This window comes from Sinocyclocheilus rhinocerous, unplaced genomic scaffold, assembly GCF_001515625.1.
Source record: "Sinocyclocheilus rhinocerous isolate Xijiao unplaced genomic scaffold, SAMN03320098_v1.1 scaffold1348, whole genome shotgun sequence".
In the NCBI taxonomy this organism is placed as follows: Eukaryota; Metazoa; Chordata; class Actinopteri; order Cypriniformes; family Cyprinidae; genus Sinocyclocheilus; species Sinocyclocheilus rhinocerous.
The window spans coordinates 14,040-32,298 of record NW_015648618.1 but is presented as its reverse complement, the minus strand read 5'-3'; the positions used below and the strand labels follow the sequence as shown (position 1 = coordinate 32,298).

Below are 18,259 nucleotides of genomic sequence, written 5' to 3'. Positions count from 1 at the left end.
ATCAACTATGCATATTATAAACTTAACATTTAACATACAACATTTTTTTCTATTAAATTATTTTGTCTTTGTTACTCTTAGTTATAAAGGATGGTAACACAGCATTTTTAAATGATTGTCTTCATGAGTTTGTCTGCATCCATCTTGCATGTTTCCTCTCACTTGCAAAGTATGCTTGCAGTTATTTCTTCGAGTTATTTCAAAGCAGTTCTTTCTGCGTTTCCGCTCACATATTTTTAAATCGGTTTCATTGAGGCTCCAAATAATGTCTCATTGGCTTAGATATAGGTCTTGCAACTCGACTTGGACTTGCCTGTCTTGACTTGGGACTTGTCTGTCTTGACTCGGGACTTGACTCGAGACTTGAATGCGAAGACTCGAGACTTACTTGTGACTTGCAAAACAATGACTTGGTCCCACCTCTGATTATCAGGGCCCGTATGTACATGCGGAAAAGCTGATTAAGACTCATGAGCTGTGTTTACGTTTAAACATTCAACATATTCTCTGTTACTCCCCGTGTAGCCACATGTAAGCAGCTTTTTCTACCAAAGGAGATTATAATGCTATTTTACCCGACGCTAATTTTCAAAGCATGATATCTAAGACATATATTGTTTTATGATTTACATCAAAGACCTCTCCATCTTTGGGCTCATAAAAAGGATGATCTTTCCTCCTTCCCCTGTCTTTGCCCAAGTACTTGTCTTTCTGCGACCAATAACTGAGAGACAGAAAGAAAACATACTGGATGTCCATTTGCTCCCGTGGACCGTTCCACTATCAGAGGTATCAATATTTGTTTTTATGTAAAGGATAATATAATACTCATAAAATGTTTTTATAAAAATTGGTGTTGACATTTTGGCGGGTTTGCATTAACGCACACTCTGATCAATGTCAAAAGGAAATAAGTTATCTTGCTTAACGTTTCACAATGCTCATAATTTACCTGGGATTGACACTGTATATTCCTAAACCCCGGGTTAACATTCTTATTTGCATAGTTGTGGTGTCAGTGTCATTGATTGGAGACAGCACACAACCTGTTTACATCAAGGCTCTAGCATTCTAACATCCTCATATCGCATTCTGTACAAGTTTATTGGCCCTCAACTAATCTGAAAGTTGAATGAACTAGTATGAATGTTGTTTCAACACAAAAAACAACTGAATCACACCCAAAAAATAAATTACGATAACAAAAAAAAGTTTTTTTAAGTTGACCTAACAAATTGTTTTTTTACAGTGAATTGACTTTTCAGCCTGTAATGGTAAAAATTTAACTTTCTTCACTCCAATTCATATATTTTCCATCACCATTTACCATTCATATACGTGGTGTTTCTGTGACTGTCCAAAGCACGTGAATATAAGGCATGTGATTGGTTGATAAGCGTCTAGTTGTAACATTCTAACTCGGTGTCATTTCACATTGTATAATTTTGGCACCACAATGCGGGGTTAGCAATGCGAAAGCGACACTAACCCTTCTCTGGAGCAGGGTTTCATAACCCTGTTTAAAAAGTGGTTTTAACCCACTCCTTTTATGAAACATTCCTTTAGCCAGGGTTAAAAGCAGGGTTCTAAACTACGATAACCCAGGGTTAAATGCAGTGTGAAAAGCCCTAAAGTGTAGAATTAAATAAGCGATTCACTGCAGTGTAGTCAACTTCGATTGTGAGAATGTAGAACCAATTAGCTTGCGAGGAAAAGACTTACAGCTTCATTGATTTAATTTTCATGTTGCTAAGAGGACCTGTGGCCACATTCACACTACAAATTTTCGGAAGTGACAGCTGCATTTAAATGGCATATAAAGACTGCCCATTGAATTTACCCTAAACTAATTATATTTCATGTTTAACCACTATAGATGCGTCACAGCCAGCGGCAAATTCCATAAGAACTGGCCAAGGTAAGGCTGCTCTCGGTGGGTTCATGAGCGCTGAACGGCGCTTAAAACTACATTCTGTGACACAAAACAGTATTATTTCTAAAATTATAGTGGATTTGGGTGTCCGCCATGACACTCGCTGTGAGACATACCGCAAGCGGAGTGATACAAATGGTGAAACGGTTGGAGTTCTGTTATCACTAGTGGTGTATAAAGTACCTGAAAGACTTGAAGTAAAGGCTTTAAGTATGGTATATTTATTATACTTAAGTACAAAAAGGTTTTTTTTTAATCTTAAATGTACTTAAGTATTGACAGTAAAAGTACAAGTAAATGCAAAATGGAAAAGAAGCAAATAAATATAAATAAAAAATGTTCATACACCGCTTGAGTAGCAAGATTGTGTTAAGTTTTAACTCTTTCTTCCATTTTGTATTTTTGGGTAAGAATAAGAAGCCCTTCATCCAGCACTTAGTGTCTTTCATTCCAACATAAGAAAACATTTCTGGAATCTGCATCTGAAATAGCATTTAGATGTATTTACACAGTTTATGTATTGCATAGGGGACATGGATGCATTTAAACTGCAGTTACAGCCTAATGTTTTGTTTTTAACATAAAACGTTAAATACTGATATTTGAAATAATTTAAAATATGAAAAAAATTGTCAAAATTAGAAATTAAAACTGCCAGTAGGTGACAGCAAGTCACGTGAACAAAGGCCTCCTGTAGCGAATCGATGCGTTTTTGTAAGAAAAATATCCATATTCAAAATGTAATAATCACTTTAATGAAGCTTGCGCCAACAGTTGTACACTGAAGCAGTTCCGGGCGGATGACGTATGAATTCAGCGTTATATATACATATATGTTATATATGCATACTGGTAAAAAATATATAGCCTGAATGCACTGTAAGTCGCTTTGGATAAAAGCGTCTGCTAAATGCATAAATTGTTATTATTAATTGTTATGATATTACAAATACCGACGAATGGGACGAGACCTGGTTGAGCTGCACTAGAGAAGGCGGGCTTTCATTTGATACAGGAACTATTCGAGCTGTTCATGCCAGACTGGGGAGAGAAGTGTTGTAATAATGTAAAATATGTGAAAAATAATGTGCTTTTCGAACAACCTAGTATGAGAGCCTGTTCTAGTACACCCCCCAAAACAAAATCAAAACTTTGTAAAAGAGCATAATAGGACACCTTTAATATATTACATCATATAAACAGTTATTATAAAATGCACTGATGAAGTGAAGTGAAAATCCCCACCTACAATCCCTGCCGGTATGAGACTCGAACCCACAACGTTTGGGTTACGAGTCCGACTCTCTAACCATTAGGCCACGACTTCCCCGATAGTAACACATGAAAAAAACAATATAAACTATATAAACCTGCATTACTACTTTTTTGTAAAAACTTAATTTTAAAGGGGTCATATGCTGCTAAAAAGAACATTTATTTGGTGTAATGAAATGTTTATGCCTTTTATAAAGAATATCTCTTTGGATTTGAGACTTTAGTCTTTGCAACTTTACAGATCTTCTTTATGCACCAAGAGCTTGTAATACTCCAAAGAGAAAGGAAAAATTGAAATCGCATGATATGACCCCTTTAAAGCAACAGTGCAAACTTGCAGCTGCCGACTGTGTCATAAATGTTAATCAAACCAAAGAAAAGGAGAAAATCACTCACTGTTCTTGACTGAATCACTTATTAACTTTTTAATAAGAATCATCTATATTTAATGTATAAAGTGAAGATTTTTTTTACATTTTTCATTGGATATTTTTCATTTTCATGAAATGTCTGTAGGCTATTTCTAGAGGCCTTTACTAGGCTACAATCTGAAAAACAAAAAAAAAAACTATTTAATTTCTATTTTTGAGTAATATATTTATTTATCATTTAGCTTGTAAGTAATACTTGGAGTGTTTACTTGCCTTCAGTAAGCTTGTGAATGTGTTATTACATTAGTTTATTATTTTTTGCTTTTGTATTAGTGGCAGTTTCTAGCTTCAAAGAAAAATTATTATCTTTGCGGCAATAGTTTTTATGGGTCCAAAATAACCTTGGGTGTGCATTATTTTCTAATAATTCAACGGTCTGTCATCAATTATTCCTTACATAATGTAATTTATTGTAATTAATGTAAGTATAAATGCATTCAAAAATAAAACGGGTGTGAGTTGCCTGTGACTTATGGAAAGTATATGTAGGGCTTTTATACACAGTGTGTGCCATTGTACAGACTAGGTTTATCCTTCACAGCCTCATTTTCATCCAAGAAAAAATTCAAAATGCCCTGTCTTAAGGGGTCCGTGTACTTTGGCGTCCGTTCATTTTTCATTTTTTTTAACCCAGAAATTAAAATGCAGTTTCTTCTTCAATGGTTCAAACACTGATGAATAGAATAAGCAGACACACAACTAATTTTGATTATTCAAAATTCATATTTCATTAAAAATCGTAAAAAAAAATTATGAAAATTTCCCATTCACCAAGATACTCCTTTACCCCTACCCTTGAATTTATACATTTACTTTAACGATTAATAAAGTCAAGTCCCGCCCTTTAATTTTTCACATTCTAAAACCTGTTTCACTCTGAAACATGTCACATACATAAATCAATTCAGCCATAACTTCTGTTACATGACTTTTAAGTTTGCTAAGCAAAGCAGAACACTAATTATTAATCAAAAATCAAAATAGCAAGATGCAATAGAGGTTTGCTTTTGTTACATTTAAATGGACAATGCGGTTTTCTAGTTGTAAAGGTTAAAACAATGTTAAGATACAAATAAATAATAGAGTTTCGTTGGACTCGGACTCGGCTGTTTGGGACTCGGACTTGAGTCCGACTCTGCCCATTCTGGACTCGGACTTGTCTCGGACTCGATTGGTTAAAGTGTCAGAATACATAAAAAATATCTTAATTTGTGTTCCGAAGATGAACGGAGGTCTTACGGGTTTGGAACATGAGGGTGAGTAATTAATGACAGAATTTTCATTTTTGGGTGAACTATCCCTTTAAACCGCATAAACACATTGCATTACACCAAATACACCAAATAATGTTCTTTTTAGCAACATATCATATGGCCCCTTTAACCGTGTAGCAGACACGTTATAAATAAATAAATACTGGAAAACTTTTTAAACTTGTACGGCAGTTTTATCAACACATGGTTGATCAAACCATGGTTTAGTATTTGAATAAAACCTTTTAAGTCACGAGGTTAAACTTAATTTCAGCATTCGCATCTATGTAATTAACAGAACTGGAACACATGAAATTACGATTAGCATCCTAATAAATCGTCGAAACGGTGTGCCTAAAATACGCGCCCTGCTGTCGTTTGTTGTTGTTTTGAAAGAAATCGTTCAGAAGATCCGGTTAGCGGAACTCCAGCCCTGTAACAGGTTTACATTCGCTTTCTCTACATCACTTCCGCGTACTTCTCGATTTATTAGCTAGACTGTCACATACAGGCGGGAGATTCAGAAATGGCTCTTTCTGTTTGAGTACTCCTCGTGTCAAGTACAGAAATATACAAATTATTCCAGACATCTCGGTCGTTGACAGGTATGCAGTCAAATATGCAACTGTTGTGTTTAACGCCAGCAAAACGTTTGTACGTAACATTTCTGATCTATTCAGTTGGGCACAAAGTATAAGACATTGCTTCATAATTATGTATTTGACACAGAACTGTATCTGTTGCATTGTATTAATCCGCATGCTGTTGTAAAGTCGCTGAAATGATTTCGTGTCGCATTATAGATGGAATGAATGGAGCCGTTGAACTTTCTAACGACTGAAGAGTTGCTGTTTTTTCTCCACCGGAAAAAGACGGAAATTTCGTGCATCGAGCAACCGCACAGATTCCTCACTCAGCTGCGAGACCACGATCTGGTGCCGGAGAAACTTTTTGAGGTGGAAACACAACCACCTTACATTCTCATTCTCTCTCTCTCTCTCTCTCTCTCTCTCTCTCTCTCCTTATTATTTGTTAAATATAACAAATAGTTGTGTGTCTGATTGGTCCAAATGCTACACAGGATTCTTTGAATAGAAAATTAAAAAGAACAGCGTTTACTTGAAATCGAAATCTTGTGTATCAATGTAAAAGTCCTTACTGTCACTTTTGACCAATTTAATGTGTCCTCTCTGAATAAAAAAAAAAAAAAAAAATTCTTAAAAAAAAAAAAGTCTTACTGATCTCACCATCATGGTATTCATCATGATCACTTTACCATCACTTTACCATGGTACCGCCACTCTACTTAAAAAAAAAATTGTGTGTCAAAGTTTGTCAGTTCGTTGTTTTGCATATTTATGCATAAGACGTCTGATCATACTGTACTTCCATCTTCCTTTATGTCTTCCTCTCTGTTTTTGTCTGTAGAATGTGAAAAAGAAGCGTTCTCGTGAGCAGAAGAAGGACGTCTATAAGGTTCTGGACTGGGTGGAGAAAAATAAACCACAGTACATACATCAGTTCTGGCGCTGTGTGTTTGAAGACCATATCCTGCAGCTCTACCCGACGCTACGCATGCTCAGAAAAAGTCTGCTGGACGGTCGGTGGTTTTCACTATTATCAGCTTTATGTTATGTTATCTAGAGGCTCACGCTGCATTACTATGCTATGATAGAGCAAGAATGCGTTCATATATATATATATGTACAGTATCGTTTTATTTTTTTTCCTTGTCCCAGGCACTTTCAAACTCTATGAGAAACATCCGGATGTTGAGACTCCAGCAGAGGAGGAAGAGAGTGAAGGAAAGGCAGAGAAAGGGAAGGAGAACAACTACAAAAGAAAGAGAAGTAAAGATGATAGAAGTAGTGAGGATAATGATGATCCTGATCCTTCCTCTGCTTCCACACCCAGTCGGAAGAAACCAGGCAAAAAACCCTCATTCTGTGAGTTCCTGAACTACAGCAGGTCTAAGATCTCATCAAGCATACAGTTAAATAACACTAAAACCATAAGAACAGTTTTTTTTACTCACAATAAATTAAACCTTTACTAAAATAATATAAAATATAAAAAACATTTTATTTCATATAGTTGCAGAGGAAACATGACTTATTTTAGTTTAGTTCTACTTGATGTACTAAAATAGCTGAAACTGAAATAAAATTTAAAGGAAAGTTTGGCCAAAATTTTCAGAAAATGTACTCTCATTCAGGCCATCCAGGATGTAGATGAGTTTGTTTCTTCATCAGAACAGATTTGGAGAAATTTAGCATTACATCATTTGCTCACCAATGGATCCTCTACAGCAAATGGGTGCCGTCAGAATGAAAGTCCAAACTGCTGATCAACGCTTGATCTGTGCATATTTTTCTCCTGATTTAGACGAGATGACTTTTCACTGGAGAAAGCAATATTGTGGATAGAGGACTTTTAGCTGGAAGTAACATTTTGAAGATAAAAACGTCGTAATCATGGATTTGTTTCTTAAAAACACACAGCTTTTCACTTCACAAGACATTAATTGATAGACTGGAGTCATGTGGATTATTGTGATGTTTTTATTCCTTTAATAAAACTATATAAAAAATGAAACTAACAAAACAACAAAATTACAAAAAATGTAACTAAAATTAAAATAAAAAAAATTAATTAAAAATATTAATAAAACAATAATAGTATCTCAGTGATACTAAAATAACAGTGTTTCCTGGTGCCTGATGTCCTATTCCTGTATTTTCACTCTCTCCTGATCTGTGTTGTCTTCTCTCTCTTTCTCAGCATCTCTTGTGAAGAAAGGAGAAAATCAGGAGATTTGGAAGTGGCCTATTTATAAAACTCATCTGCCTGTAACCTGTGGGGATAAAGAAGGCACTCTCTATCGGGACAAAATGCCCAGAGGTTCACCATCATTGAGTTTTTGCTATAATTTCTCTTAATTTTATTAGAGTGAGTGTTTATAATATTTGCTGAATGCATCCTATCCTTGTCTCCTGTAGGGGAAAAGTGTATTTTGTCTCAGGGGCGCTGGTTCACCCCAAATTATTTTGAAAAGTTTGCGGGGAAGGAAAAGTGCAAAAACTGGAAACTCAGCATCCACTGCAGAAACACACCACTTAAGAAACTCATAGAGGTAACTAATTATATATGTGTGTGTGTATGCATACACTCTACATATACAGTATATATACACTTTAAGATATAAATAATTATTGGTTGTTGTATTTATTGGCTAATATTTCATTTTTAGTGCCCTAATGTACAATATACAGTATATATGTATGTAAGTCCAATCTGCATGCACAAATTAACATTTTAGTGGCATTTTTATTTGATTACCTAATCGGTACACCCACCACTGTTTTGAAAGAAAACTGCACCTTTTCCTGTTTAAAAAAAATGTTGATTGTAAACCTCTAGCAACTTACAGCCTATAGCAGGAATGTGCTTCTAATACAAAGCATCAGAAGTACAACCCATATTTTTTTATCAACGCTTTAATTTTACAAAGTATGAGATAAATTTGTAGTTACATTAAATACAGCAGACCTATTCATATACATGTGTGATCACTTCCTTTCTCATTTTTTCAGGAGGAACATCTTCAGTGTCCACCGATGGAGAGAAGAAAGAGAACATGTGTGTGCTCCAGTGAAGGTGAGTAACGATCATCCAGGCTCATTCACATGCTCTCTGCTGTCTGTCTGAACGCAGCAATGTGTTTTATTTCTCAAGAAAATGATGCTGAAGATTTCCAGGAACAGGGATGGAGAGGAGGAGGAACAGAGATCAGAGGGAGAGTTGAGGAAGAAGACATGGCAGATCTGTCTGTTTTCCAGGATCCTTCTTTACCAGTCACCTGTGTTTCACTTACTGGGACTTTATACAAATACAGGTTTGCAACAGGTATGTTATTGCACTAATTTGTGTGCAGAACTCAGTATGCAGTTGGTTTTGGCAGTGTTGGAGGTTTTAGTGGAAAATGTTCATGTTTATGTTCTGTTGCAGGGATACGTGGGAAGTGTATACGTACTGAGGAAAGATGGTTCACTCCGGAGGAATTTGTAAAGCAGGAACCAACTATCACTGATGGACACTGGAAGAAAGATATAGTGTGCCGTGGAAAAACGCTCAACTTTTTACTCAAGGTAGGTGAGAACATAGTATGTTGAAAAAAAGAAAAATCACATTTATTTATTGAATTATTTGTTTGTTTATTGTAATTTTTAGAAAGAAATCCTGCTCAAACATTTACTTCTATGTGACTGTCAGAAATGCAGCATTAAAAAGGAAGACCTGGTAAGAAACATGTCTACATGATCATGTTTAATCAAGTCATTATAAAAATAATTCATGATATTAACTTTAACTGAAACTAACTTTCTTAGTTTTTAACAGCCTCTTATTAGTGTATACCATTAGTTGTATATATATAACATTTTCTGCTTAAAGAAAGCTAAGATTATTAAATGTGTTGCTTTTGAAATCATGCTGAGTGCTCGTTGCCGCTGTTATCAGTGATGGCGGCTCGTGCATAGACGAGCGCTTCAATCTATTGCTAACTGTTGTGGAGGCTCTCTATTAATTCTGGTGAAATCATAAAAAATGCACACAAACATGTCCCTGCTCTTGATATACCATCACTGATGAACACATTGGGTTTTAATGAGGGAAAAAATGCTCCAGTTACTGACGTAACCTCGGTTCCCTGAGATAAGGGAGTGAGCGTTGTGTTTACCGCATAATGGGGAAACTCCTGTTTACTCTGTTACTGAAGCCTGATTTGTTCATGTTTGTGTAGCTGCACAAACCAATGGTGCTTTAGCCCGCCAGAAGGGGCAGAGCCGACCTCTATTTAAGTCGGCTTAGAGCGCCATTTCATCAGAATCATTAGACTGAAGCGACAGTCATCGATTCGCGTGCAGCTTATAGCACGGCGAGTGACACAACGCTTGTTCCCTTATCTCATGGAACCGAGGTTACGTCCGTAACCGGAGCATTCCCTATCGTACAGTCTCTCCCGTTGCATTTAACGCAGTGTGGGGAATGCATCCAATCATGCCATGCTATGAGCAGAGACAGAGCAACCTGCTCTTCGAGCCTAGTCTTGGAGCACTTAAGTTAAGGACTTAACGAAAGAACCAAGGCTATAGCATCCACTATCCAGCAAGAAAGTCTCTGCTTCGTAACTGGCAACCCTTTTGAGCGGCCTCCAAAGCAAACAAAGAGCTGCTCTGATTGTCTAAACAGACTAGCGCGCTCAAAGTACACTCTAAGAGCCCTCACTGGGCAGAGTGGATTAGGACCCTGCTCACCGTCTGCAGCGGGGAGTTCCAGGAGTGTAATAACCTGGGCTCTGAACGGAGTTGAGAGTAGAGAGCTGCATTGGGTTTGGGCTCCCGCAGGACCCAACGCAAATCTTGTGGGAGTGGGGGGTTTTACCATTGCTGCAGGTGGGAGTGGGCAGTCAGAAAATTTTGTGGGAGACCCGCGGGGCCCAGTGAGATTTGGCGTGTAATAGAAATGGAGTTCCAGAGAATGTGCTTCAATGGTGGAAGTTCAACAAAGAGTGCTTTCCTGTCCTCTCAAAATTAGCGCGTTTTATTTTGAGCATTCCCGCATCTAGTGCGCCGTCAGAGAGGGCATTCAGTGTGTGTGGGAGGATCTTGGAAGAAAGACGCACAAGTCTGGGACCGCAGTCAGTCAGCAATATACTTTTCCTTATAGTAATATGATTAAATTAATTTGTTTAAGTAGGCTGTGTTATTTTTTTAGAAGAAAAAAATGACCTGTGCCAGCGTGAAATCACTCAAGCCTGATCGCTCAACCTGTGAGTCCGCCGTTTCTTCCTCCGAGGTAGCTGGGAGGGGAGAAACGTGAGAGCAGGAAGGGCGGGGTCGCCTTCATTGAAGAAGGAAATCCGCGAGCGAAGCAGGGACAGACTCATGCTTTCGCAATGAAAGCAGCCTGTCTCAGTGAGTGCAGCCTCAGCGGCGCGCACACAAATGTGAAGCTGTCAGCAATACAGAATCATTGGTGACAGCATTGTACTCCGATCTGCCTAGAAGGATTGAGCCGCTCAATGTAAACGAGGGGCACTGATCCTTACTCTTACTCGTTCCCTGCACGAGCCACACTCGCAGAGCGACATTTGCAACAACGTCGCTAGGAAATTTGCTCTTTTATTGCGCTGGGTGGCTGCAGGGGAAGGCTTCTGGCTTCTTCCTTTGCCGGGGCTCCTTCTATGGCAGCGAGCAGCAGGCTGAGCTTCTTCCATCTTCTTCTTCGGCTTCTTGATTGCAGAGTCAGCAAAGAGATGATCCTCGTCGCTGAAGGAAAAGATTCTGATGAAATGGCGCTCTGAGCCAACCTATGTAGAGGTCGGCTCCGCCCCTTCTGGTAGGCTAAAGCACCATAGGTTTGTGCAGCTACACAAACGTGAACAAATCAGGCTTCAGTAACAGAGTAAACAGGAGTTTCCCCATTATGCGGTAAACACAACGGGAGAGACTTCGATAGGGAACTATACGAAGGCGGATTAGAACCCAGACGCACTAACTTAGCACAAGTTCTACTGCTAGACCATTTGTACCCTCGGATGTGTATAGCTGATCTGTGTACATAATCACTGTCGTGAAGAATCGGTACTAATTAATGATTTTGATGTAAGGATGAAACTAGACTATCGCATTAAAAATGTTTCTATGAGTTCTGTCAATAAGTTAAACTCTTTGCGACTTAACGAAAGAACCAAGGCTATAGCATCCACTATCCAGCAAGAAAGTCTCTGCTTCGTAACTGGCAACCCTTTTGAGCGGCCTCCAAAGCAAACAAAGAGCTGCTCTGATTGTCTAAACAGACTAGCGCGCTCAAAGTACACTCTAAGAGCCCTCACTGGGCAGAGTGGATTAGGACCCTGCTCACCGTCTGCAGCGGGGAGTTCCAGGAGTGTAATAACCTGGGCTCTGAACGGAGTTGAGAGTAGAGAGCTGCATTGGGTTTGGGCTCCCGCAGGACCCAACGCAAATCTTGTGGGAGTGGGGGGTTTTACCATTGCTGCAGGTGGGAGTGGGCAGTCAGAAAATTTTGTGGGAGACCCGCGGGGCCCAGTGAGATTTGGCGTGTAATAGAAATGGAGTTCCAGAGAATGTGCTTCAATGGTGGAAGTTCAACAAAGAGTGCTTTCCTGTCCTCTCAAAATTAGCGCGTTTTATTTTGAGCATTCCCGCATCTAGTGCGCCGTCAGAGAGGGCATTCAGTGTGTGTGGGAGGATCTTGGAAGAAAGACGCACAAGTCTGGGACCGCAGTCAGTCAGCAATATACTTTTCCTTATAGTAATATGATTAAATTAATTTGTTTAAGTAGGCTGTGTTATTTTTTTAGAAGAAAAAAATGACCTGTGCCAGCGTGAAATCACTCAAGCCTGATCGCTCAACCTGTGAGTCCGCCGTTTCTTCCTCCGAGGTAGCTGGGAGGGGAGAAACGTGAGAGCAGGAAGGGCGGGGTCGCCTTCATTGAAGAAGGAAATCCGCGAGCGAAGCAGGGACAGACTCATGCTTTCGCAATGAAAGCAGCCTGTCTCAGTGAGTGCAGCCTCAGCGGCGCGCACACAAATGTGAAGCTGTCAGCAATACAGAATCATTGGTGACAGCATTGTACTCCGATCTGCCTAGAAGGATTGAGCCGCTCAATGTAAACGAGGGGCACTGATCCTTACTCTTACTCGTTCCCTGCACGAGCCACACTCGCAGAGCGACATTTGCAACAACGTCGCTAGGAAATTTGCTCTTTTATTGCGCTGGGTGGCTGCAGGGGAAGGCTTCTGGCTTCTTCCTTTGCCGGGGCTCCTTCTATGGCAGCGAGCAGCAGGCTGAGCTTCTTCCATCTTCTTCTTCATTGCAGAGTTTGCAGAGTCAGCAAAGAGATGATCCTCGTCGCTGAAGGAAAAGATTCTGATGAAATGGCCAACCTATGTAACCTATGTAGAGGTCGGCTCCGCCCCTTCTGGTAGGCTAAAGCACCATAGGTTTGTGCAGCTACACAAACGTGAACAAATCAGGCTTCAGTAACAGAGTAAACAGGAGTTTCCCCATTATGCGGTAAACACAACGGGAGAGACTTCGATAGGGAACTATACGAAGGCGGATTAGAACCCAGACGCACTAACTTAGCACAAGTTCTACTGCTAGACCATTTGTACCCTCGGATGTGTATAGCTGATCTGTGTACATAATCACTGTCGTGAAGAATCGGTACTAATTAATGATTTTGATGTAAGGATGAAACTAGACTATCGCATTAAAAATGTTTCTATGAGTTCTGTCAATAAGTTAAACTCTTTGCGTTCATATTATGGACTCATCTGCTTTTCTATACAAAGTATGCTTTATTAATAGTGTGTGCAGATTTTAGTCTTTTAATATCACTGTCTAACGCATTGAGCCACGTCGTGTAGTGTAAATGCAGATATCGGATATGGGTCACTTTTAAACGAAGGTGTAAGCAGGTCATCAAAAAAATCAGATATAGTCAAAAAATCTGATTTTGGCATCCAGATCTGCAGTGTAAATTAGTGTAAATACAGCCATTGAAAATAATACAGAATATTCAGGAAGAAATGTGCTTAAAGGGATAGAACTATCCCTTTAATGGTCATGTTAATGTAAATTTTAAAAAATCTTGGACACCTTGTAGTAAAGTTTTAGAAAATTGTCTTACTCTACATTTGACTCTCTAACACTAGAACTCTCTATTCTATTTCTATTCTGTCTACTTGTTTTCTTTTTAATTATTATAAAAAAATAATAACGACCATTTATAAAAAAATAAAAAAAATTTTTTTTCAAAACTTGCTATATGTACTGCGTTAGACTAACTGGGACCTGTCACAACACTTATATATTGTTGCTCTTTTGTTGGTTTGATTGCTTCTATTGCCCTCATTTGTAAGTCGCTTTGTATAAAAGCATCTGCTAAATGATAAAATGTAATTGTAAATGTCTTATTTATCTTTCAAGATATAAATATGAAGATATATTTACTGAAGCAAAATTTTTAAATTATAAATGTTTAACCATTACTTTCAGAGAAATATATCAAAATGTAAGATTAATGCTTTAGTAAAGCAAAAACACCTGCCAATGGGTTATGAAAATTGCAATAGAGAATAAATTAATAATCCTATTATTATTATTAGTACTATTATATCTCTTTTCTAGACTGTCATGTTTTAGTCCAGATTGAAATGCAGAAATATTTACATGTATACATGTAAATATACATGAAAATGAAAACATTTAAATTTTAAATACTTTAAAGTTTAAATACTAAATTCTAAATTTAAATACTGTTTTGACTTACTTTCTTCTCTGTGACAACTAGCAAGTAGACACAGAAAGTTGCACTTGCAATGCTGCTTTGTATAGAGGGGTAACTATGGTAACCCTGTCAGAGAGTGAACTTGCGTTTTTATTCAGCCCATCTGCTGATTTTGTTCAGATGTGAAAATCAGACCGAATTTTCATGCAGCAAATACGCAGTGCTGTCAGATTTAACTGGACGCTAATATGAATATTTCAATAAATATATAAATAAGCTGATAGGCGTTCAAAAAACTTTTAAACAATTCCGACAATAAGGTATCTAGAATTATTCAGGTATTTTGAAGTGCTCATGATAACACCGTGCACGACACTGACACTGTTGTTACACTGGCACAGCGTCTTCAAAGCGCTCATGAAATGCCAAATTAAATTGACAAAACATAATGCAGCAACCGCTATTTCAGCATCATCTTTTTAAAATCTTTTTAAATTGATAGTGTTGTGCCGCTTTGACACAAGGGGGAGACGGGGTCTTGCGTAATTTACGTGGCCCGTCGTGAGCTTATTTGGCCGATCGGCTCTGCCTACAATTAGCTTAATTTTCTTCATGCAAAATTCTAATTTGTTTTTTTCTTTCTTTTTTTGAAATTATGACTTTGATATGTTGTGGTTAGATTCCTATATCAAAACAGCAAAATGCATTTGATTATTCTTGTGATAATGATAAAATGGTATATCCTGTCATGACTAGATGGCACAGAACAATGATGACGAGTGTTACGTGTGTGACTCTGAGGGACATCTTGTGTGTTGTGACGAGTGTCCACGAGCTTTTCATTCACACTGTCACCTACCAGCTGTACACGGAGACTCACCTGGGTGAGAGAGACAAACAGATAGAAAATCATTAAATCAGCAAGTGTGTGTGTCGTACATTGATTCTGTATATGTGTGTGTGTGTTTGCTTGTAGGGAATGGATTTGTACCTTTTGCGTGTTAAGAACCAGTCAACAATGGCGTGACTCCAGTAACATGTCTGAACAAGAGGCTTTCGGTGCCCCAGTGTCTCAATACAGATTGGTAAACGCACACACACACACAAACTCTGCACCTTAATATAGAAGATAACCACAAACATTTAAGGTGCTCACATTTTGTAACAGCCTTTGATGTCTTAAAGTGCTGCCTACATAGGCTGCTCAGCAGGTTTAGAAACAGAACAATTATTTTGGGCCTAATATTGTAGGATATGTGTGTTGTTTGTCATCTTTAGCACTGCCACTACCTCCTGTTATGTGTGTACAGAGAGGACATCCAGAAGGTGTTTGTTAAGGATCCACGGCCAACGGTGAGATTGTCTCTTTATTTCATCTCTCTGTCTTTTACATTTGCTACTCTTTTCATGCCTTATAAACTATTTTAAATTAAACTAAGTAGAATAAAAGTGATGAAAGATATGAAATGAAATTTAAAATAAATAAAAACAAAAATAAAATGACTTCCAGGTGCCCAGATACTCTGAGTTCATATCTCAGCCGATGTGGCTGGACAGAATAAAGCAGAAGTTGGAAAGTGGAGAGTATCAGACGGTAGGAGCATTCGTCTCAGACTTTCAGCTCATTTTCAGCAACAGCAGCACGTTCAATAGGGTAAGATTCACTGAAACACGTTACATAAATAAATCACCAAAAAACAGATCAAGACCTTGTTAAAATTAAGTTGTTTTCCAATGTCTTATACGTGGACGCATATCTTTGGACATTATTGATGATTATTGTTTTTGGACGTGTGATTTTTTGACAGATTTTTTAGTATTTTGTTCTCTTGCTCTCTAAAGGACAATGTGTTTGGCCGAATGGGTGCCAGGCTGAAGGAAATGTTCGAGGAAGAGTTCCAGAAAATCTTCAGTATCCAATAACAACTCTCTTTTACGTTTTTTAAAGATACAATTGAGATCTGGATATCTTTGAATATTCATTAGAGTTCATTTTAATAATGTATAAGATGTATAAAATCTTTTATTTTGCAGTCCTGCAAAGGACAAGTGGTTTGGAGAATGGATTGGTTACTGATGGCAATTTGATTATGTCAGTACAGAAGATCTGCTACTATCAGTTTTTTCTCCTACTCCATACAGATCTTAATCACTGTCAGTGTTCAAGTACCTTAAAGGTGAAGGGTGCCATTTCTGTAATTCCAAGAATAATGATTGTTTTAAATAGGTTCCTAAACAATCCGACCACCCTTTCTGACCTGCCCCGTCTTTTATTGCTCAAAAAACAGGCAGCCCCACAGCCAAACACACAGCATTAGAAACATTACAGAGCCATATTTGCACTCTTTTGGAAATTAATCTAAAAATGTCTTCTTTTTTTTTTTTTTACATCTGAGTATTTGCGTTTTGAGCTGTGATAAATGAAAGAATTTTAACGATAAATGAATAAATTTGCACAATTCACTTTTAAGACCTAAATCAAAATATATTGCAGCATTTTGTTATTTGAATCATTTGACGTTCAATGTTCTGTTGTTTTTTTTAATACATAAAAACATATATACATATACATTTATACATAAATAAATTGATACCTTTATGTAAAAATTTGGAGAATCTTTTTTTGTTGTTTATTAACAGAAGTAGTAGTTTTTGTTTTATATATTGTTTTGTGTAGTTTCTTTTTGTTCCGTAGCCTTTTTGTATTTTATTATGTAAATGTTGTGAAGTATAATAGTATTTGAGTGACTCACCAGGTATGTAGATATACTTTGATGACAGGTGACACGTGGTTAGGTGAGTAAATTCAACAAAATGTTTGTATTACACCTGGGTTTCCCGTAAGGGATAGTTCACCCAAAAATGACTACTTACAGTAGTATGAAAACAAATACTATCGACGTCAATGGCTACCGGCAGCTGTTTGTTTATTAACATTCTTCAAAATATCATCGGTTTTCAACAGGAGGGGTTTGGGACAACTTGAGGGTGACTCTTTTACTGGGGCACTATGTATAACTAGAAAATAGACTTTCTTGTTATTATTCAAATACTATTTATTGATTTTCAATATTATACAACAATCAGAACACAGACATATACAACACTCTTCTTCAGAAGTCAGAAAGAGCTTTATTGCCAAGTATGTTTGCACATACAAGGAATTTGTTTTAGTGTCACAAGCTTCCAGTACACAGAGACAACAACAACACACAGATAATAAAAATAAGATGTGAATAAAATACACATGCATAAATATAAATAAACCACAAAAAAAGAATAAATTGTATGTACAGGTGTGCTATAGATAGAATAGGAATAGAATAAAATAAAATAAAAATAAAATTTGTAGGGATGTACTAGGATTTAGGGTGATAAGTATAAGGTTATAGCACATTTTTATTGCACAGTGGGAGAACATTAACTGTTCATGAGGTAGATTAACACCAACCTCTCAAATGTCTTCATAACACATACGTTAGAGCCACAGGTCTGTAGTCATTAAGTCCTGTTATCTTGGGTTTCTTTGGGACGGGGATGATGGTGGAGCGTTTGAAGCAGGCAGGGACTTCGCACAGCTCCAGTGATCTGTTGAAGATCTGTGAGAAGATGGGGGCCAGCTGGTTAGCACAGGTTTTCAAGACATGCTGTTGTCACACCGTCTGGGCCTGCTGCCTTTTTTCTCTTTTTCTTTCTGAAGACCTGGCGCACATCATCCTCACTGATCTGAAACATAGGAGTGGGGGAGAGGGGGTTGCAGGAGGTGTTGATGGTTGTGTGGAGAGATGTTCAGAGCGGGTGTGGGGTGTTAGACTGGGAGTTTCAAATCTACAGTAAAACTTATTCAGGTCTTGAGCAAGTTGTTGATTGGCCTCAGTGCTGGGGGATGGTGTCTTGTCGTTGGTGATGTCTTTCAGGCCTTTCCAATGTAATGCCTGCTCTGTTTCGTTGGTCCATCTCTTTACAGATTTTACTACAGGTTTAGCAGATTTAAGTTTTTGCCTGTAAATCGGTATAAGATACCAGGCAGTGGTCAGAGAGTCCCACA

General features: G+C 37.9%; 1 protein-coding gene across 5 annotated transcripts; it reads left to right on the top strand.

Moving 5' to 3' along the window:
• The first annotated feature begins 432 nt into the window (after positions 1 to 432).
• LOC107710045 (nuclear body protein SP140-like protein) lies at positions 433 to 16,547 on the top strand. Of its 5 annotated transcripts, none has more exons than XM_016514739.1 (15): positions 433 to 789; positions 5,696 to 5,848; positions 6,321 to 6,492; positions 6,632 to 6,838; positions 7,674 to 7,793; positions 7,889 to 8,025; positions 8,486 to 8,549; positions 8,628 to 8,798; positions 8,901 to 9,040; positions 9,123 to 9,191; positions 14,968 to 15,095; positions 15,188 to 15,296; positions 15,490 to 15,564; positions 15,722 to 15,865; positions 16,054 to 16,547. In XM_016514739.1, the coding sequence occupies exons 2-15, from the start codon at positions 5,705 to 5,707 to the stop codon at positions 16,132 to 16,134; spliced, it is 1,761 nt and encodes a 586-aa protein (XP_016370225.1). In that variant the 5' UTR covers positions 433 to 789; positions 5,696 to 5,704; the 3' UTR covers positions 16,135 to 16,547. The 5 variants fall into 5 exon arrangements, with proteins under 5 accessions (XP_016370225.1, XP_016370227.1, XP_016370223.1 ...); XM_016514737.1 differs by lacking the exon at positions 433 to 789 and adding an exon at positions 5,122 to 5,497; XM_016514738.1 differs by lacking the exon at positions 433 to 789 and adding an exon at positions 5,122 to 5,546.
• Positions 16,548 to 18,259: the final 1,712 nt, after the last annotated feature.

Bases quoted from the DNA above. Each gene is read 5' to 3' on its own strand.
- LOC107710045 (XM_016514739.1), top strand. From the start codon at position 5,705: ATGGAGCCGTTGAACTTTCTAACGACTGAAGAGTTGCTGTTTTTTCTC. The intron at 8,026-8,485 runs GTAACTAATTAT...TCATTTTTTCAG, and splicing joins CACTTAAGAAACTCATAGAG to GAGGAACATCTTCAGTGTCC. The intron at 15,565-15,721 runs GTGAGATTGTCT...AATGACTTCCAG, and splicing joins TTAAGGATCCACGGCCAACG to GTGCCCAGATACTCTGAGTT.